This window comes from Canis lupus, chromosome 2, assembly GCF_011100685.1.
Source record: "Canis lupus familiaris isolate Mischka breed German Shepherd chromosome 2, alternate assembly UU_Cfam_GSD_1.0, whole genome shotgun sequence".
NCBI classification, from domain to species: domain Eukaryota; kingdom Metazoa; phylum Chordata; class Mammalia; order Carnivora; family Canidae; genus Canis; species Canis lupus.
The window spans coordinates 37,126,153-37,148,448 of NC_049223.1; the positions used below are offsets into that span (position 1 = coordinate 37,126,153).

The 22,296-nt window shown below is 41.5% G+C and overlaps 1 protein-coding gene across 18 annotated transcripts in view; it reads left to right on the forward strand.

Annotated features, from left to right (window-relative positions):
- The window catches only part of ARHGAP26 (Rho GTPase activating protein 26), a 419,259-nt gene that overhangs the window by 349,385 nt on the left and 47,578 nt on the right, over window positions 1-22,296 (forward strand). The window contains exons 21-22 of one of the 18 annotated variants that reach the window (XM_038530492.1): window positions 2,383-2,486; window positions 6,608-6,983. The exons of 16 other annotated variants lie outside the window; for them this stretch is intronic. In XM_038530492.1, the coding sequence (XP_038386420.1) occupies window positions 2,383-2,470 (88 nt within the window). In that variant the 3' untranslated portion in view covers window positions 2,471-2,486; window positions 6,608-6,983. Of the gene's footprint in view, window positions 1-2,382; window positions 2,487-6,607; window positions 6,984-22,296 lie in introns of those variants that run through there. One more of the 18 variants, XM_038530497.1, reaches the window with a different exon arrangement.

Below are 22,296 nucleotides of genomic sequence, written 5' to 3' on the forward strand. Positions count from 1 at the left end.
TGAATAGGTGGACACGGGATTTTTAGGGCAATGATACTATTCTGTATGATACTGTAATAGTAGATACCAGTTGTATCTTTGATAAGCATTTGTCAAAACCTGGAAAACCAATGGAACACAGAGTGAGCCCTAATATAACTAATGTTATTAGTTAATGTAACTAATATTACTAATAAATGTACCTTACTAATGAAAGATGTTAATTACAGGGGAATTTAGGCAGTAGGGAGAGGTTATATGGAAACTCTGAGTTATTTTTTGCACTTACTCTGTTACTTTGAGCACTTTTTCTATACACCTAGAGGTGCAATAAAAAATTGGGTCTATTAATACATTTTTTTAAAAAAATCTAAATTTCTAACTTCTTTTGAAAAGTTAGAAGATTTGGCCACCCTAAATTCATGTGTTACTTAGTAACAGATGATGTTCTCCATGGTAGCTATCTTCTCACAACTGGCCTGCTGTACTTCGTATCTCCTAGCTATAGGCCTGTGATAGGTAAAATAGGCCAAAGAATCTTTGCAGCACCCATGAAGAGGTGAAGTCCTTGGATCTAGGCTGGCCTTTATCCTCTGCCTTGATTTGGCCCATAGAATGTGATACAAATGATACCATGTGTAACATCCAAGCCCAGGCCACCAAGGCCTTGCAGTTTCCCGTCGTATCTTCCTGGAATCCAGCCACCATGTAAAAAGTCCAGTCTAGCCTCCTTTAGCATGCAAGACCATTGGAGAGAGAAGTCCAGCTGTCCCAGCCATGCCCAACCCCAGGCCACCAGACTGTTGAATGCAGCCATGTGAGTGAGTCTGGGAAGGATTGATAGTAAAGCTGCCATTCAACCCACAGATGAATGAGAAATAATACATCGTGTTTTTTGAAGCCACTGAGTATGGATTAGTTGATTTAGCAATAGTTAAATGACACAGGCCTCTGTTTTTGTGACCTCAGAGTCCTCAAACCACCTTGGGAGGGTGCCGGGTTGCCTGGGTCAGGTAGAAAGGTAGAAAAGGGTCTCACTATGGGGAGTGACAGCATGGAGACTAGCCTGTCAATTTTCAGAATCTTCTTGGAAAGAAAATGACACATAAGTGAGATTCTGCGAAGTTATGAAGCAAAACAAAACCCATAGTTAATGACTGAGGTAATCAGAAAGATAGCTCAGACACTGGCATAGAAAGCAGGAAAGCTGAGGTTTCACTTCTGGCATCGAGCTGGTGCCAGTGCTCAGCCCTGAGCATGCCCATCCCCCATTCCCAGTGCCAAAAGAAGTGGGACTGACCTGTCTCTAACCACGGAGGTGGTTCAAAGGGCGCTTACAAAGGGGTTATAAGGGAAAGGAGAGAAAATGAGTGGGAAAAATCAGAGAGGGTGACAAAACACAAGAGACTCCTAACTCTGGGAAACGAACAAGGGGTAGTGTAAGGGGAGGTGGGCGGGGGGGGATGGGGTGACTGGGTGATGGGCACTGAGGGGGGCACTTGACAAGATGAGCACTGGGTGTTATACTATATGTTGGCAAATCGAACGCCAATAAAAAAAAATACAAAAAAAAAAAAGACTGACAAAATAAAAGTCACTCTCTCCTCATAGTGACCAACGATGTTGGCCTTCTGCCACCACCTTTCTGGAAGATAGTGATTTTTAAGGAGGAAGTAAACAAATGCTAGGAAAGAAGTTAGGGGACATCCCGGTAGAGACATGAAATACTGCAGTAATTCCCTCAAGTTAAAAACTAGGTGAAAAAAAAAAAGTTTCTTCAGACTTCTGGGGTAGGGATGGAGGGGCTTGTTAAAATGGAAAGCATGGTAGGAGGATGGAGGATGATTCCAGCCTTGAGAGGAACCCAAGCTTGGAGCTCTCCCTGCCTGAGTGGTCCCCACCCCTAAAAACCTAACTCACTGCAGTAGCCTTATAAGTAAAACTAATTTTTCTTGTCCTTTCTGCTTAACACACACATCACACATGTGTACACACACATACACACACACGCATTTCCAAGTTATTTCTGGTGACCTAAAAGATGTGTGCATGCCAAATGCCTTCAAATTATGCCAGAGTCAACCGTCCTCTACCTCTTAGTGGCCAGTAAGGAGTGAGAGAACAGTCCCTGGAATTCAGAGGATAAACAAGGCCTGCTTCCAGGCAGCGTTGTTTCTCTGAAGTACTGTTGGCTTCTGAATCTGATTCAGTTGCTCTCAGATGAAATATGGGGAAAACTTGAGAGGTCTCTCCAAAATTTCACTTGTGTTTTACTTAATTTAGTCAACATTCATTCAACAAATACTGTTTGAACACTTTCTGTGGACTCGGCATAATCCCGAGTGTAGAAGGTCCAGGGATAAAGAATTGAGAATGTCTTTTCTCCGTGGTTTTATGCCCTAGTGGAGACAGGAGGTACATCAGTGTGTATATATCAGCTGTTGTGATGGGAAGTTCTGCAGAGAAAACTTTAGATGAGAGGAAGTACTGATTTGGAGGGGAAGGAGGTGAGTTACTTTAGTTCCTCTACCTCAATTTCCCTATCTATAAAACAGGAATTATATCTGCTCAAAAAGGTATTGGGAAGATTAAATGAGATCATCTTTTGTTGTTTCATACGTTTAGCACTGTGAATAAGTTAATTTTATTTTGGAGGACCTCTTGTCCTCCCCCCCCCCCCCTCTCTCTGTTTTTCCTTTCTCTCCCTGTATCCCCTCAACCTTGGCATGTCTTTCTTTTATGCAAAGAGACGTCCCAGGCTCTTCTCACCTTCCCCTCATGAGCTTCCCACCTGGAATCAGACAATCTGAGACTGAAGCTTTCAGTCCAATCATTGAGTTATCACTGAAAAGGAGGAACTTCTATAGGGGCAGATGCTGCCTTACATTAAACCAAGACCAGCTGGTGGGGGTTAGGCATGCCTGTTGCTAAACAGTTTGGAAACGTCCACATCCCATGGGGTTGAGCTATGTGTATAGCTGTTATTTACTGAGACCAAGTGAATCAGAAAATGAATACGCATTAATCGGTGATAATAAATGGCATAGTTTTTAAAGTAATTTTATCTCCTAAGTGCTATTTAATGTCAAAAGAGTTACACCCAAATAGGCAGCTATGCTTTTACTACAATGATCTTGGTTTGTCATTCTTTGGAATGCAGGGATTTGAAAGAGGAAGTTTTCCTCTATGTTTGAGTCACTTTTCTGTGGAGGAGGATCTTTCCTCTTAGAGGATTGTGATTCTCACCCACCTCCAAGGAGAAAAGGTCTCTTCTGATTGTTTTGCCTGAAAACTTGGTGGCATTCCTCACCTTGGGGAATCATTTGAAAGTAGAATCATTTTTTCACAAGGAACTGGTTGCCATCTTCTTTTCCTCCTCACAATGTCTATGGTGGTTCCAGCCAGCTTGTTCATGGTTGTTTCTTGGACAGGCCCCAGACCATCCCTCTACAGTTTCCTGGGGCCACCATGAATGCATCTCTTCCAAGTATGCCCCCTTGGCATTTTCAGAGATTGTCACTGATGCGACCCATATTCTTGTTTTCTGAGTGGCTTCCTGTCAGCTTTTCCCATTCTCTAGCCAAGATCCCCTTCGCCAGTCAGGAGCCCAGCTGGCCTCATTTGGTTGAGGGTGGAGATTCCTGCCTGATGACCCATCTGATTTTTTATTGGATAAATGTGTTTGGTGATTAGCAGGGTATTTTTTTTTTTCCCACATAAAAATTGCTCAAGGCAGCCCTCACACTTCATGACCCAGCAGGATTTCTTTCCCAAGCACCAGGGCTGTCAGAGGCACTTGGATCACTATAGCCTGTCAGCAGAGGGGGTATGGGAGGAGGCGGGGATGGGACTCCACATTCAAGTGCTCAGCCACATCCCTGTGTTCCAGTGTAGTGGAAATCACAAATGGAAAAATGTTTTCTTTCGCACACATTGTTGTTTTCTTTTCCCCTTGAAGAGGTAACATCATAAAGAGTCTGTATTTTTTTCCTGTAAATGAATTCATCTTCCTAAAAGATCTAAAACAATTTCCCAAATTTGTCGTGACACACAGTAGATGCTGAGTAACGTCTTGGAGTTTAATTAAACATATAAATAAAAGAATTTAATTCTGAATTTAGCTGCCCTCAAATGCCTCATAGCACTGCGTTTTATATGTGTAAGTAGGTGTTAGGCATTTGTAGATCTTGAATTTTTGATCAAATCTTTAGGGAAGGAAACAGGCTTAATATTTTGTGCATGGCTTTTAGCACCATTATGCCTGTAAGGGGAAAATGCCAGTTTCCTCACTTAGATTTGGAATTGTTTCTCTCCTATGTATGTACTTTGGGGGAATCTTAGATTCGGATCCTAAATTTGATAAATTAAAATCATATTAAATGTACTGCTTTTAAAACCTTTTTAGTCAGTCTGGAAAGCAGATGCTTACTTAGCTAGGAACACATTTCTAGTTGGGAACAGCCATAGGGTCTCATTTTTAACCCCTTCTCTGCACTGAGTATCTAGAAAACCATGCAGGATCTAGTGTAGGCTTCCTTTGGTCCCAGCTACACTGGTCTTGTAGGGTAGGGTCTTAGCCCAGTGTAGCAGTGTCAGAGTGCTCCTTGAACCAGTGTCACTGGCATCACCTGGGAGCCTGTTAGATATACACATTCCTAGGCCCCACCGCAGACTTCCTGGATCAGCCCTTCTGGAGGAGGAGCCCAGTTCCTTGTGTTTTAACAAGCTCCCCGGTGATTTTGATACATCTTGAAGTCTGGGAACCATAGGCAGAGTGCATTAGGTGGATGGACTTCCACAAGAATAAAAACAGGATTTACCTCATTATAAAGCTCTCAGGACCAAACCTGTATCATCACTGGCACTCTGTTTGTTCCTGCATTGATGATAGTAGAGGGGCTTAAGAGAACCCTGTCCCTGGCCTTTGAGATCAGTCAAAACTTATGAGGCTGAGGACTGATGCCTTTGCTTCATAGAGGAACCCATTTTAACTCACCAGGGCTGCACTTCCCATTGCCCCAGGGAAGCCAGCCTGCTGCTTTGCAAATAAATGCCTGCCTTTTGGTCACAAATCAAGAATTTGAAGGTGCATCAATTAAACCAACAGATATTTCTATTGAGCACCTACTGTGCATGTAACATGAGAAGATCAAGACTCTTGCCTTGACAGGAAAGCAGCTTAGAAGTGGTAGATGACATGTACAGGATATTTGAGACTTTTAAATCAGCATTCGCCAAACTGATGCAGGAAGAGGGTGGGACAGGTAGGGAAAGGCAAGAGCTCTGAGTTGAAGTTCTACAAATTCTTGTCTACAGGTCTTCTGAGCCACTAATATGTCCCTTGTGCATTTCTCAAAGGGTAGGTGTTACGCCACATTTCCTAAATGTATTTGGCCTTAGAACATGCTCTTTACAGCACTTTAGCATCAAAAGCAATGTTCCACAATTGAGGAAAGGCTTTTCTATGTGAATACTTTTGAGGGAGGAAATGTATTTCTTATAACGGATGGCATTATGGGCAACAGTCATTCAGGAGAACAGATGTAGTTGATATATAAACCTAAGACTACAAATAGATCTCTGAAGGCTGACATGGATTATATCACATATGAAAAGCTTTTGAGATCTGGTGCATGGAAAAGTCCACGTGGCCTGGTAGTGAAGCCTTGGCTCTGCTATTTCCTAACTTTAGACATGGTCTGTAAGTTATTTGTCCTCTCTGAGCTAAACCTCTTATGTGAAATGGTAACAATAATAGTAAAAATAATCATAATAATAATAAGACCTACCTTCGAGGTTATTGTGAGGGTCCTATGAGTTAATGATGGCATAACCTTATAGTAAATGACCTGGCTCACATTAAATGGTTAATAAGAATTGGTTTCTGGGACGCCTGAGTGGCGCTTAGTTGGTTAAGCATCCAACTCTTAGTTTCAACTGAAGTCATGTTCTCAGAGTTGTGAAATCTAGTAGTGCTGCTGGCTCTGCACTCAGCTCAGAGTCTGCTTGATTCTTTCCCTCTCCTTCTCCCCCTCCTCTGCTCACCTGCACATGTGCTCTCTCAAATAAATCAAACCTTAAAAAAAATTGGTTTCCTTTTTCACTAAGCAAAAGTTGGTTTGCTTTTAGACTGTCCCTTTACCAATGAACAAATCCTTAGTATTGATTTCTTTTGGTGGTAGCAGTAGACATTCAGTGTTTATTTTTGTTTCTTTGATCCTGGTGTGACACAGAGCAACCCACATCAAAACATTGAGGTAGTTTTAAAATAAAACACCTGGGTGGCACAGTCAGTTAAGCATCTCTTAGTTTCCGCTCAGGTAGTAATCTCAGGATCATGAGATCGAGCCCCATGTTGCACTCTGTGCTCAGTGCATAATCTGCTTGAGATGCTGTCCTCTGCCCCTCGCCCTGCTGCCCTCACTCACTTGCTCTCTCTCTCAAATCTTAAAAATCAATCAATCACCTAAAACTAAGTTAACAACAAATAATAAAATGCACCCTAATTAGTAGAAGCACTCCTCTCTCAAGACAAGCTTTAAGCTGTTTGCACCAAGTCAGCAGGCGTAGGTGTGTACTCTCCAGAGTCCTATCAAGCCATCTATTTACTTTATTGTTTCTCTTTTAGGTGGAGCCAATTGGAACCATACTAATTAGAAGAGAACCTTATTGCAATCCTAAGTTTTCACCGGGGGATAATTTAGCCTCAGGAATTCCTCTCCAGCCTGTGACTCTATATAAACTTGACTGACATTATGACAAAAAGAAAGTCTCTGAAAGCTTTCTGAAATTCTGCCTCTCAGTCATACACTGTATATGCTCTAGCAGATTCTCTTTCAGTGCCTAGCAGCTTTTCTCAAAGAAGCACTGGAGTTCTCCCCAAGACATTGCTTCAGTATTTATTTTAATAGCCTTACAATTTAAACAGATGATGGGGCTGTGCCCAGGTTATTGTCAAAAATGCTCAGAAAAAGAATAAAAGAACTGTGGTTTAGACTGCCCCATTACATCTTTTTTTTTTTTTTTTTTTTTTAATGTTTTAGCACAAACAAAGAGAGGGAGAGAGAAAATCCTAAGCAGGCTGCTTGCTTAGTGCTAAACCCAATGCAGGGCTTAATCTCATGACCCTGACTGAGATCATGACCTGAGCTGAAATCAAGAGTCAGATGGTTTACCAGCTGAGCCACTCAGGCACCCACATCCTCTTTTTGCCTTATGTGAAGAAGTTATGTCTCCAGAGGGAGCCAAGATGATATTGTCCATAAAGAAATAAATACAAAGATGTATTTCCAAGGATGATGTATTAGAATCAAAAGAAAAACATCAGCACTGTAAAAAGAGCATAATTCAAGGAGAGTTTTATTTGCAAAGACATGGGGGCAGGAAAAAAAAATCACAAGACTTAGTACAGTAAATTAGGGCTACAAGCACCCAACCAGTTAGCATTCTTACACTAGAGGGACTTGATTAGAAAGTGGTTATCAAACTCCAAAGGGGAGAGAGGTCTAGAGAGTTAGTAGCTTAAAAGGAATGTTGGTGAAGAGGTTCAGCCAGGGGCGAGCAACTTTAGAGGGAGACAAGAGAATAAATGCCTTGGCTCTCTCCTCCCTGCTAATCTCTGCAGAGCTCCTCCTTGGTGACCGCACCAGGGAGCCACAGGGTGCAGGAGCCCTGATGATGTAATCCATGCTGTTTAGCTCCTGGTGAAGAGGGCAGGATAGAGGATAGATGGATGTTCTCCAGCACAGATGTATATTGTGACACCATTTATGAAAGCCAAAGAGTGGGACCTGAAGGGATGACCATCCGTGAAAGATGGCCAAAATACATTTTAGACTAGACTGCTACCCAGTACAGCAGAGAAATGAAATGGTGTTACATAGGCTGCTATAAAACAAACTTCTAAGGTACATTAAGGGCAAAGCAAGGTACTGTGGGTCTCAGTCCAAGCTACATATTAGTATCATGTGGGGAACCTAAAGTTAAAAAATGCCAAGACCTAGACTCCTTTGCTAGAGCCTCAGAGTTCATTGGTCTGGGGTGATATCTGAGTTTTGGTATGTTTCTTAAACTTCTGAGGTGATTTTGATATCCAGTTAGATTTAAAAACTGTGTGCATTGTATTCTCCTATTTATATATAAGAATTCAGAGATGTTTGGAGATCCCTGGGTGGCTCAGCGGTTTCATGCCTGCCTTTGGCCCAGGGCGCGATCCTGGAGTCCCAGGATCGAGTTCCGCATCGGGCTCCCGGCATGGAGCCTGCTTCTTCCTCTGCCTGTGTCTCTGCTTCTCTCTCTCTCTATGTCTATCATAAATAAAAATAAATCTTAAAAAAAAAAAAAAGAATTCAGGGATGTATATACCTACCGATGTGTGTACATGTTTGTAATATTTCTGGAAAGATACAGGTTAATAATCTGTGTGGTTGTCTCTGATAGAAGCATATAGGCAGTAGCCTTTGGTGGAAGGGAAACTGACTCTCTTTCAACACTACCCTTTGTCGTGTTGGAATTTTTTTAACGTGTGTACACATTGGTTTTTTTCAGTTTTGAAAACTCGGAAATAGATTACCTCAGTTTTAAAATCACCATTTTACTTTTTTCTTAAAGTTGTAGGATGCACTTTGTGAGGGTTTTTTTTTTTTTTTAATTAATGTGTTATTATTTTCCAGGGATTTTTTTAAAAGATTTTGTTCATGTATTCATGAGAGACACAGAGAGAAAGGCAGAGACATAGGCAGAGGGAGAAGCAGGCTCCCTAGAGGGAGCCTGATGCGGGAGCCGATCCCAGGACCCCAGGACCACGACCTGAGCTGAAGGCAGATGCTCAACCACTGAGCCACCCAGGTGCCCTATTTTCCAGTTTTATTGAAAAGTAATTGACATGCATCACTGTGTAAGTTTAAGGCATACAACCTGATGTTTTGATTTTTTAAATATGAAATGCTTTACAATTTGCATGGGTTTTTTTTGGTTTTGTTTTGTTTTTTTGCCTAGGGGCCATCCTAATCTTCTCTATCATTAAATTTTTTGGTGTATGTACTGCTGAAGTGAACACAGGGATTTTTAAAAATTTTTCAAATTTGTTACATCCTCAATAACTAAGGATGTGCATAAGATGCCGTTTGAAGACTAAGACCTATACCAAGAAGGTGTTGCTTTTGTTGTGTGTCAATGAAATCAAGTCTTGAATTCTTCTTTCAGTGACCACATGACTCCCGTCCAGCCTGGTCTGTCCAGGGCTCCAGGTCAGTTCAGAAAATGGTAACTCTGGAACAACAGAGGAAATTGGTCTCAGGGTACTAAGTAAAGTAAATCCAGTTAGAGTCTCTGCATCTGGCCTGATTTCAGATTTCTTAATCTTTGAGAAGCCCTAACTTAGAAAAACAGAAAGTCATTTTTTACATTTATGCATGAACTCTTCTGCCATCTCCTAAACCAACATTATGAAATGTAAGTAGTTTTTCTTGTGCTATATATAGTTCTTTAACCTGATCTTCTTTTGTCATCCTCCATCTGTTCTCTCCCCAATTTCCTTTAAAAGCCCCATTTTAAAGCAAAATATATGATAGAAAAACCTTAACTCCTGACCTTTATAGAGATATACTAGAGTTACTCAGTAATAATTAACGGTTGCCCTGGTAACCTCAGACACACTGCTTAAATCACCTGTATTCATCACTATCCCCTGCCTTCTAGCCAGTAAGATCACCTGCTTGGTGCTAATGAAAAAGGGAACAATTGAGTAATTTTATAATCCTTTTCAGGTTCTACTGTAGGAATAGGAGAAGCGATACTGTTTGTGATTAGACACACAAAAAAAGAGGGGTTTTTTTTGTTTTTCTAGTGACTAAAGCAGTGACCTAGAGAAATCATCCTAGGTTCAAGCAAGTTGGCAAGCTCTGTTAATTTTGTTCACCACTGTATTCACAACTTTAGAAGATGTCAGCAGGTGCAACTTACAGATTAAAATCTAAGGGTTGCAGCACTAGGGATGTAATGGGAGGATGACATTGGCAAGGCCCATGTTAGACATCCCTGACAGGCACAATTAAAACCCACTAACTTCAGCACTTGGATTTGAAGACTACTGCTTGAAAGTTGGAAAATCCAAAGGTGAAGCACAAGAGAGGTTTCTTATCTAAGATAAATGTGTTGGCTTCAACTGTGTCTCAGAGGAAGCCTGTATTTCCCTTTACTTCCATATGTCATGCCTTACAGCACAGACTTCATGATAGGAGCACCATGGAACTCTTTGCTTCCCCTAGAGGAGAAATAGCCCCCCCCCACACACACACACACACATCCTCTTTCCCATTCTTTTCTTGATCTTTTGTGTGAAAGTGGAATTAGAGGAAATATGTCCTTAGTCATCCCATGGCAGCACTTAGAATGTGCAATCGTCACAGTGAAAATATACTGGCAGGAGATCAAGAACCAAGAAGTGGAGTCATGGGAATCCTGGACACACTAATCCAGTAGAGACAAGATCCACATGTTAGTGACAGACATGGCCAACATAATCATCCCAGACAGTAGTTAGACCCATCACTGTCCCAAGTGAAGGCTGCAATTGAATAATTATTAGCGGAAAAACACCCACCAGCTGCTCTTGTTTGACCCTCTAACCCTTCTTAAATCTCAGTGGAATGCAGACTTACCTTAATCTTACATGTACCTTTAATGGCATATGGCACCACTAGTGGAATATTCGCTGCTGTAGCCTTCCTGTACCCTCAAGAACATTAGCGATCGGAATCAGTCAGATCTGACAGACCATCCATTACCAGTCATTTAGCAAATGTATACTGAATACCATGTGTTTAAGACACTGTTGCAGGCACTAGGAAAGAGACAAATACTTTCCTCTCAAGTCTCTAACGGCCCAGATGGTAGAAATCAGATCTACATACATGGGGGGAGCCTTGGTGCCAAAATAAGACAGTTTTTAAGTAGCAAGTGAGTGGCTTGGCCATTCACTTAAAAATATTTATGGTTGAATGAATTGTCCTTGTAATTTATGTTGTGTGGGCAGGGTTTCTAATAATCTGCCTACTTCATCTTGTAGATCTACCCTTAAGTTTGTAATTTCCTGGTCTGCCTTGGTCCAGCTTACTGAGAGTGGGGGAGGAGGAGTTGTAGTTTTGTGACTGAACTTTTTTATTCTGTTAGCCAGGAGGCTGCCTGTGGCTAAGACTGCCAATTGTCCTTGGGCTTAGAAAAGAAAAGATGGTGGAATGTTCCAAATGTTTGTTTGCTTGTTTGTTTTTCTCAAAAGTCTCTGTTAACCTCACATTTAAGATGCCATTAAATTTAAATTTGGGCTGTAAGAATGATGGAGAGAGAGAAAAAATATTTGAAAGAATGAAAAATTGAAAGTTGATGTCATTTGGTTATGTTGTGCTTTGAAGCCTCTCCACCGCCAAAGAGAATTTCTCCTTAGGACTCTTGTACTTTTTCCCCTCCCAAACAACCAGCAGTTTACAAATGTTTGTGACAAAAAATCTGTAACAATCTCTTGTATAAAGCCCTACAACAAATATCCTGTTAAATTGAAATTTAATTCATAACTCTAAGGATTGTTTTCTGAACTTATATGGAAAAGGAAAGCTCTTAAGAACTGGTAGTTTTTTAAACTCTGAATCTAAGGAGCCAGGAAAAGTAAGTGAAGAGAGACTATGCTTTGTATGGTTGGTCAAGAGAAGTTTTGCTACCAAATTTTCAAACAACAGCCAAATCTCTGTGTAGGGATGCAGGCTCTTTTTTTTCTTTTTTTATTCTTTGTCTATAAGGATATTCTAAATAACCTCTTCTTCAAAAACCAGTTATTAAGTTCTACCTTTAATTTCAACATGAGTCAATTAGGTCATAGGCCCACAAGAAAGCACTCTGGAAGTTAGGAAGAAACTTCTGGATCATTAGGGAGAAACTTTTCTTGCTATATTTTTCTTTGCACACATGGCTGATTCTGCCAGGTTCTTCTTCCACTTCCAGAAATGTCAGCTTCTGTTGTTTATTCTTTTCAAGGTACAATTCACTAGCCAATTCCAGTGGCAATACAAAGGGAAGCTTAACAGAACCTGAGTTTAGTTGATATTTTGAAAACTACCCCATCTGAACGGGGTTGTTGAGAGCTCCATTAGCAATAACCTGAATATTCTTGAAACTGAGAGTCAGCTTTGTGCCTTATTCCTCACTTCGCACCTTATTCCTCCACCAAATTAGGTACACTTCAGGAAGAATTAGGTCTCTATGTGTTCAAAACATTGGGTGGAAACTCCTCACTTCGCACCTTATTCCTCCACCAAATTAGGTACACTTCAGGAAGAATTAGGTCTCTATGTGTTCAAAACATTGGGTGGAAACTAAGACCCTCGTGAGAACTTGAATATGTAATCAGAACGTCGGGTCCCCCACCCCCAGAATAGGAGAGCAGTGATTTCAGGCAGAACCCTCTGTGTGCTGCCACAGCCTTATGCTTAGCTTTTACTCTGGATTCATCAAGAAATACAAGAATTTGTAGCAAAGAAGAGAAGGAAGACACTTTGCTCAGATGACCTGACCTGAGTTTTGCTGCCATGAAGATGTCCCTTTTTTTCTGGAGAGGTTATGACCCTATAAAGACTGCTTTCCTGTGCATCACTCTGGGGCTGCCTTTGCTCTATGTAGTAGCTCTGAGCCTGGAGAATGTGTGTTTCTGCAAAGCTGAGAGTAGAATCAGGACTCCTAAGCTCCATGCTTTGGTTTTGTTGACCAGGCATATGGATTGAGAGTTTTGGAGGCTAGATAGAGAAGAAGGAGGAGAGATGATGGGGTTGTCAGTTGGGGAGGAACTTAGGGAACAGAACCATCTAAAAGGAGATCTTAGGGAGTTTCTCATATTGGTAAGAGATATGAATCCTCTTTTAAGTCCTCTCATGAGTCTTTGGTAAAAGTCAAATTGTCATCATTCAGTGTGTCACAATGTTAAGAACATAGGCTTTGGGACAGACTTACTTGAGTTTGTATCCCACCTTCACTGCTTAGTAGCTGTGTTGCAGAGAAGAACTTACTTGGCATCTGCAAACCACCTCTATTTAAAAGGAAGAGAAATAGTATATCTACCTCATAGGACTGTCATAAGGCTTAAATGAAGTAGTTCACACACTTAGCTTGGCTTCTAATTAATAAATGCTCATTAAAAGTTACCTGCCGTAATTATTGGGAGAGTTGTTATTTTAACAATAACTGAGGACATGAAGTATCTTTGGAGGGTGTACTGAGGTACTGAGTCCTGCTTCCTGACGGGCATGGGGTGAGAAGGGAAGCTGCCTACAGGATTCCATCATATCTGGTTCCAAACCCAACCACTTTCTCTAATTTATCTGAACCAATCCTGGATGCACACCTAGCAGGAAGTACTGATGCATTCCAAGTAGCCAGGAGAGCCCACACCTTCATCTGGTCACTTCAGGGGATAGAGGGAATATTAGGCAGAAACACAGACCAGAAATTCAGGCCAGAAAGAGCTGGAGCTACAGGGAGGTGAAGCCACTTGGAGGAAAGCCAGGACCAGAATGAAGTTAAGCAGCTCACTTTGTGCCATCCACATTGCAGCCATTTAGCCATTTGGCATGTTGGCTTTCTCTACCTGAGGCTACCTCTGCTTGGTACTCACCCCTGACTTATCCTTTCCCACCATTCTGTCTTTGTGTCTTCCCCACCCCATGTCCCATGGCTTCTGTACCATGGGGGAGTGCCGTGACCCTTCCAGCCCCAATGCTATCTCAGAACTTCACTATCCACAGTCTCTGCTTCTCCCTAATTCTCTGCTTCCCAGCCGTGTTTCCCAAGAGCAAGAATCTGACTGACTGAGCTCACTTTGCTCTGGGCCTGTCATTGGCTGGTGGTTGCCTGTGGGCCAGAAGCCCCAAGGCAGGTGTTTCTATTATTTAATCATCTGTGGCCAGAGGGTTATAGGTTATAGAACCTTTCAGCAGGAGCTGAACAAGGAGCAGCTTCTAAGGTTTCCATGTCCAAGATATACCTTATCGTATCTAGTTATAACACACTTGGCTCCCAGATTTCCCATCATCCAGTATTTCAAAATATAACACTTCACCTGTTCATTTAACAGAAGTTAATAATTGTTGATGAGGCAAGGTACAGAGAACTTTGGGGAAAAAACACGCAGAGACTATAATACTACAAGGGCCTGGATAAAAAGCAAGCCACATTTCATGCCCAACAGCCACTTGGGTTGACACGTATATGACAACACAAACACTAATTGATATTTATAATTCTCATCCCTCAGTAAAGTAAATTCCACTTGATATATTCTGTTTTTGAAGGTAGGGGGGAAAAGCATGCTGTATTTTAGAAAGATTTCACTTGATCATAATAAAACCATGGGTCTGAAATAATTAAATTTGTAGAGTTATTGGATGGAAGACCTTCTTATTCACGGATGTAGATTTTGTGCCATGGTTCTGGTAATAGTGTGAGGAATTGGGCAGGAATACATGACCAAACCAGGTGGACTGTAATATTTTCGTAGGAATTTTTTTTTTAACTGGAACTGGATTAAGAATGTCTCTTGGCCTTCAGATTGATGAGCAGCCATGTTTCCCACCATGAGGGGACAGACCAGTGGCTGTGATTGCATTGCACATAGAGACAGAAAGGACATAGTGGGAATAACACTAGATGACTGACTTCCTGTATGCATTTTTCTTTTCTCTGGTTCAAGGTGTCCCAGGCTTCTGCAATCAAACTATTCCTCATTCAGTCAATTACTGAATGTCCCCTGTATGTGAGCACATCATGTTAAAGATGATGTAGGTAGAGATAGTGCCCTGAATAGTGAAAGAGAAAAAATAGAAAATATATTCATATATTATTAATATATAACATACAAACTATAAAACAGCATCAAAAGGTCTAGATGCTATAGGACAAAGTGCTGCTAAAAGTCCTCAACTTAAAAAAAAAAAAAAGTCCTCTACTAGAAAGATGACTTTAAGCTAGGGTGGTCAAGGAAGGCTTTGTCATCAAATTGGCACTTGAACTGGATCTTGACAAGTGGGTTAGGTTCAGACCAAAGATACCAGGGTATTCTGGGCAAGGGGAGCAGTGCGGGAAGACCCAGGGGCAGGAATGTACAAGGCATGTGCAAGGAGCAGCTCGTAATTGACTTTGTCTGAACATATGCTTTTTATCTATAGTATTACAATTGTTTTGTTTCTTAGGTCAATATGATATTTACTTCTTTAGGCACCAAAGCAGGGAAAGCCTATTAATGTTGTCTTCCCATTCTAGAATTCCATGCTAGCTGGATCCCCATAGAACATCTTCTATCGATTTATCTTGTGTAATTGACTTGCCTGAGACATTCCCTACTTTCATCACAGTTTTGCTTCACAGTAAATAGACCTCACCATCTGGAACTCTTCTCTGTTTTTTTAGCCCACATTTTCTTCTACAAAGGGCCTGTTTTCATTTCTAAGTGTCACACAAGGCCCTACAACATTCTGCTTCATCCTCTTTGCTTTGAGTTTTACATTATAAAAAGCCAGCAAAGTGGATTTGAAAATAAGCTGTATTCTTCTTGTCTGTTACAACCCAGCACTAAACACACCAGACAAATTTTGACACCTTCAGCTTTTGGCAGAAGCTGTTTACGTCAGAGTCAGGTTGTACCTCTGAGAGACTACCTCTGGGCTCAGGGAGGGCAGAGCAGAGCAGCTCAGAGACAATTATGACAGGCCAAATTCATAGTGGGCTTAATAAGGAGAGAGTATAAATAGCGATCACATAGCCTTACAGAAAATTCCTGCTTATTTTTACTCCTTAGACAGAGTTGCTATCTTTAGCCTTTAGTTACTGTGCTAAACCTGCTAAAGTGAGCCTAGTATTTATTTTCATTTGGATTGGTAACATCCATTCTGTTTCTCAAATTTTAGGTGAAATGTAGAAACTGCATCCCAGCATTTTAGCATGTCAGAAAGTTCCATGCACTGTTTGAATTCACTGTCCTGGGCTTTATTTTGGAGTGTTTGCATTTCTCTGAATCCAGGACCTTTCTAGACACTAGCAAGAGCTAGTTTCTCACATGTTTCTAGCACTAGTATGAACTTCTCTAATACGACATCTTTTAAATGTACAGGTAGTTGCTATATTCAATACCCTGTGTGTCAGCTTTAGCAAATTACCAATTAAGATTCTTGCTTACAAGTAACAGAAAACACAACCCAACTAACTTAAGCTAACATGAAACTTTTTGGTTCATTTATTTACTTGGAAAGCACAGGAATGTCTGTTTTCAGGTATGGCTGGATCCAGGGGCTCACATGTTGCCATTAAGCCCCAACTCTTGGCATCTCTCAGCTCAGTTTCCTCTCTGTTGACTCTTCTCTTAGGGAAGTTCTTTCTTTTTAATTGTAAGATGGTTGCCAGGTGAACTTATTTCTATAAGCTTCAAGTCCAGGAGAAAAGAAAGAGCGTCTCTTCTGCAAAAGTTTCAACAGTCATCCTCTTGGTCCAAGTTGATCACGTCCTCATCTCTTAACTAATCACTGTGTTCAGGAGTATATAATACCCTATTGGGCTAGACCTGAATCACCTGTTTCTCCTTGGCTGAGGAGGGAAGATTGACATGCAAAGTTCTTGGATCATCAGAATTTAGAAGAGGGGTGTTTCCCAGAGGAGAGACAGCCTTAGACCACAAATGTCCACTACAATGGCTCTTTCTTACATGGACTTAGTGAAGGATTTGGTAGCTTTGCACTCCAAGAGGGAAATCTGTACTTATTTTTTATTGTTGTTTCCATGAGTTCCTTGTGTGTTCTCTGAAAATGTCCCTTTTTTGGGTCTAAATGGTTGTTGCAGAATTTATTTTATTCCTAGCTAACTCACTAGCTCCCTTGAGAATAACATTGTGTAGTTTTTTAAAATGAAGAAAATTTCATCTTCTTACTTATCTCTGGATGCAGTTGATGCATTTAAAAACTAAATTTCTGGGAAATAGCTTTCATTATCAGTGCCCATTACAGATCATTAGAGGACACAAACTCCGGTGTGCTAGGGTTTGGCCTCTATTAGTTTTAATGACAGTGTTGTAAGGAGTGCATCTTAGAATGGGATTAAGCAGAGAATAAGGGACCTAAAGGACTGGCCTTTTTTCTGTGACGGCCTGGAACATGCAAGAACAGGGTATTTTCTGGCTCAGCAGCTCTGGGAGCTCCTCAGGCACAGGCCTCTGGGTGGTAGCATCTTCTGGTGGTCTGCCAGAAATGGCAGGGCTGCCAAAAGCCAACTCATGTGCTATGTGCAAGTCTCCAACTTGTGGTGATGTTGTCCAAAACCTATAAATGTGGATAAGAACTGATTCTTCTGCCAGGATCACGTTGTGTGGCTGTGAAATTCCATCTTGGTTTGATGAGCCCATGCCTGGTTCATATTCTTGAGAGCAAACTTTCTCTCAAAGGTTGAACATATAGTCATGGGTCATCAGGTCTCCATAAGATATAGGATGATAGTGATGCAGGAGAGGACAGCTAATATTCGTTAAGTGCACCTGTGCCACACACTGTACATGTATTTACTTATTTAATCGTCATAATGCAGGGGTCCTGTTACAGCCCACATTTTACCTGTGATGAAGCAGGTACAGAAAGGTTACCTGACTCGCCTGAGAGTAGAGGTGGGGTGTGAGCCCAGTATTCCCCCACACCCAACCACCATGCTCAGTTGCCACCTTGTAGTGGGTGGGTAATGGCAGGCTCCTCCTGTTGAGTGCTTAAGGAAAGAGGCTGCAGCAGCCACTGCATGTTGTCTCACTGTAACCCTCCATGCCCTGGTGTCACTGAAGTTCAGATTCTGAGTGAGTTGAGGAGCTAAGAAGAATGTGGGAAAATAGGAGCAATGCTGGAGTACCTGAAAAAAGAGGGGCAGGGCAGGCCAAAGCTGAAGACAGGGAGGGAGCAGAGAGCAGGCAGTAGCTGGGACTGGCTAGAACGGAGAACATAAAGGATGAGGATGGGGGATCCCAGGAAGGAAAGAGAGTGGGATGGATGTCTAGGGACCACCTACTGTTGCCAGGTACTCGTCCAGGGCTTTTTTGGACATTGCCTCATCTTCCCTATAGCCCAGTGGGGTAAATCACCATTATCAGCATTCCTACTTTGTGGAGGAGAGACTAGGTTTTAGAGGGACAGCATGACTTCCTCAGGATCAGAGAGCTGGGAGGCAGCAGAACCAGAATTAGAGCTGAGACCAGTCCTCCACCTTGTTGAGGATGAGTCTCTCATTCTGAGCCACAGTTTGTAGCCCAGATGTGAGCCCCCCCACCATGAGATCTTGAGATAGGGCAGAGCCTCAGAGATGATGCTGGGGGGCGCTTGCTGCTTTCTCCCATCACAAGGAGTGGGAGTGGCACCACAGCACCCTTCCTTTCTCCTGAAGTTTTGAACGTCCTAGAGCCAACTCTTGATACTTGAAGTATGCTGGCAGATGTGCTCCTGTCCATCAGCATTTCTTAGCCACCTCATCTCAGGTAAGCCTGCTTGTGAGACTGCCTCTAGTTGCTCATTTCTGCCATTGAAAACAAAACTAAAAACCTTCCCTCAAAAGCTGACCATCTGGTTGTCACTATACTTGCCTCCAAGTTGCAGGGGTGGCGGCAGGATGTTTGCAAGTCCAGCCCTTGTCTCTGGCACAGGCAGAGTCCCGGCGTCTACTGATTACAGTGCTGATTCACTCTTAGTTTTACAATTGGGGAAATGAACTTCCTCTTCACTTTTCCCCTTTCCTTCCTTTTGTTGCTTGGAAGGTAGGCATAATTGTTCCCCTCCGGGCAGAACTGATTTCAGTACGCCGATTAAAGGATGGCTTTCCAGCCTGGGCGCTGTGTCCATCTTACCGTCTGTGCAGGCACCAGCCACATACACGCCTGTCTCCTGTTGCCAGCTAAAACTGGGGCAACGTATTCTAGACTTGCAAGCCTTTACTAAGTCCAGGCATTTGTTATTTATCTCAAGTCTTTGTGTGCTGACAAGTTTGGTATGAATGTGTGTATTTAGGGCACATTTGGGTGACAATGCAGGCAAATGTATTACATGTGCCAGGTATCTGGTGACAACTGTTCTCCAAGCAGTCCTGATAACCAAACAAAAATATGAGATTCATTATTCTTTATCAAAATACATACACAGTGGAGTAAATTAGAATAGAGTAATAGAATAACACACAGCAGCAGCTTAACTGCAGCTGAGAAGAGAGTAATTCAGCATTGACCTGTCCTGAGCTACCATGCAGCCATAACAAAGAAGGGAAAAATATGATGGAATGTACAGTTCAGTGGTCTATTCAAGGAAAGCATGCCAATTTGTCAGGAGTTGTAAGTTTTAATGTTATTTACCATATAAGTTTATTCATGATTTTGAATAGCACAATAGACTACAACTTCTGTAGCAATTTTATGTGAAGAATAAATCAGGCTTTCTATATATAGTCGTTTCTCTTATTGCTTCTGAGTAATTGTAGAATATAATGCTAAGCTGAAGTATTGAAAATCCTTTTTACTATGGTGCAAAGTGAAAAACAACCTAGTCAAAGCATTCTGATGGTTTGCTTAAGAGAGTGATGGGTAGAAGGTAGCTTGCCTCTTACAGGAAGTCTCTCCTCAGCTGCCTCAACCATGCTTTGACAGAAGCTACATGACAGGTGATTCTAAATTAAGGCTTTTAACACTATGAACACCTGAAGTGCAGATGCCCACATTGTTGATTGAAAGAAGATACCAGAGGCATAGATTATATTCTATAATTAAATAGACTGGAATCAGTCTCTGCATCAGGGTTTGTTTTAATTCAGCAGCAGTTAGCAAGTGCCTACACTGTGCTAACAGTACTGGGAACTTAGTATACAGTTCCTATAAGACCCTGCTCTCAGATCCCTTCTGAGTAGCATGACAGTGCTACAAGGGAACTGGACTCAGGGGACAGTAGAATCCAGAGGGAGGACCCTTAGCCGGAATTCGGGGCTGCATCTTGAAAAGTGAATAAAATATACCCATGTGAAGATGAGGGACATTGTAGGCAAATGAAACTATACAAGTACACGGATACAAAATGGGGGAGGGGATTTGCAGGAAATGTGGGGGCATGGAGATATAAGAGGAGAGTGAAGGATCACCCTGAGGCCAAAATTCACAACCAGTGTATTTTTAGGTGCTGCCAAGATGTTTCTCAAAAAATAAAAGAAAAAAAGAAAGGCTTTGGATTGTTTTACCAATAATAAACATTTTCTTGAGCCCTTAGTAAGTTCAGGCACTTTGCTTAGCAAGTTACATAGGCATTATTTTACTTAATCCTCACACCCACCCTCTGAGGTAGGTATTACTTTGCTCATTTTACAAAGAGGAAACTGAGCCATATGAAGGTTCAGTAACTTGCCCCAAACCCAGCCAGTCCAGCTCTAGAGAGTTGTGGCTGCCTCACTGTTGGGAAGGTTTTTGTCCCGAGCTTATGTGAATTCTAAACTGAGTCCCAACAGAACTGAAATTCTGCATCATGCTATGTGGAAGGGTTGAGGGTAGTGGTGACTGTGACCTAGATTCCACTGAGGCTTCCCTAACTTTGGAGAATTTGGGTTTGCGGTAGGCATCCTAGATGCCCAGGCTGGTCTCCCAACATGAACAATTGGATTCTCGCAAAGTCTAGTGGTTCTTTTCCCCCAGGATTCAGCTGCTGCTTACAGGAATCACCAGAACTTCATCAGCTTTAGAGACAAAGGTATTACCTTCCTATGAGTAGCAGCAGGAAAGCTAACATCCATCTCTTCCATACAGGCTCTCGTTTAGACATCAGTACTTTTTTAAAAGAAGGAAGGCAGTAGGCAGGACAAAATGTTAATATTCATACAGTGCACCACCCCCCACCTCCAGCCCTGTCCTATTGCAGCTCTAATACTCTCCTATTCAAAGGAAAAAGAAGGAAACAACCTATATGTTGCTTGGTAGTAGTGTGATTGAGTAAGGTGTTGTGCTTCTGTACAAGGAATGTTATATACATACATAAAAAATCGAGGGACCAAGTCTTCATGTACTGATGGACCAATCTCCAGGGTATATTGTTAAGGAAGATAAGCAGTGTTGAGAACAGTGTGAATAACTTGCTACTACTTGTAAAGATAGGAAAGTCAGTCAATCAATCCATCCATCTCTCTCCCAAGCTGATGAGGTTTTGGTGCTGCTTGTCGTCCCTACACCCACCCCCCATCTTCCCGCCCTCCCTCTCATAAACATATACACCTAAACTTTGTTGTTCCTGTAATATCTCTGGAAGGAAATACAAGAAATCCGTTAACAATGGTTACTTCTGCAGAGGGGGTGGTTTCTGCAATGGGAAACTTCTCTTTCCCTTTCAGCTCTTTATACTGATACTCTTATACTTTTTGGAAATTTTATCAATTGATATAATGTCCATTCAAAGCAATAGATTAATATAAAAATTAAAGAGGAAAGCCTTCCCGTTCTCAAACTGAAAGGCATTCATGTATTTTATTTATAGATACAGATATATACTTTTATCTCATGGTTGTGAATTACCCATCCTAAGAATATTTTAAATCTGTAGTTTAGTACCTTTATCTCATGGTTGTGAATTATCCATCCTAAGAATATTTTAAATCTGTAGCTTATAACCAGACAACCTGTAGCAATATAGGATTACCTAGGATCATAAGTAATTGGAGCCCTCATCCAAATACTTGCTGATACATTACATCTGAATTTTTAAACACATAAGCAGTAAAGTCTTATATTGAACTCCTAAACCTCATACCTGTCAGAGACTGATAAGAAGTGCACATGGGCAGGTTCTTTGATATGTGTCCAAGTCCATTATCAGAGATAAGAAAGCTTAAATGTAAACCTGTGATTTAACTACATTTCAAATTTGATATTGAGCTACAGGAAGGAATGTAAAGAACTTACATGCCCAGAATACATCTGTTGCTCCAACTCTTTAAAAGATTTTCCTTTCCTATGTAAAAGGAGCACAAAAGTTCTGTCTCCTGTTTAAGGCTGTTTAGGTGAGGGAAGAGCTAATTCTTACTTTTGCGGGCTTCACAGGTGACTAAGTGGAAATATTATTTTAACTGGTAAAAAAAAAAATGAGGCATCTGGGCTCATGCTAGTAGCTGGCAGAATTTATGAACAGTAAATGATTAAAGGGATTGATAAACATCATGAAAGGCAAACTCCCAAGAAACATAAGCAGAATGCTTAAGCATGTCTGAAGACACAGGACTGTGGTACTCTGGTGACACCGAAGG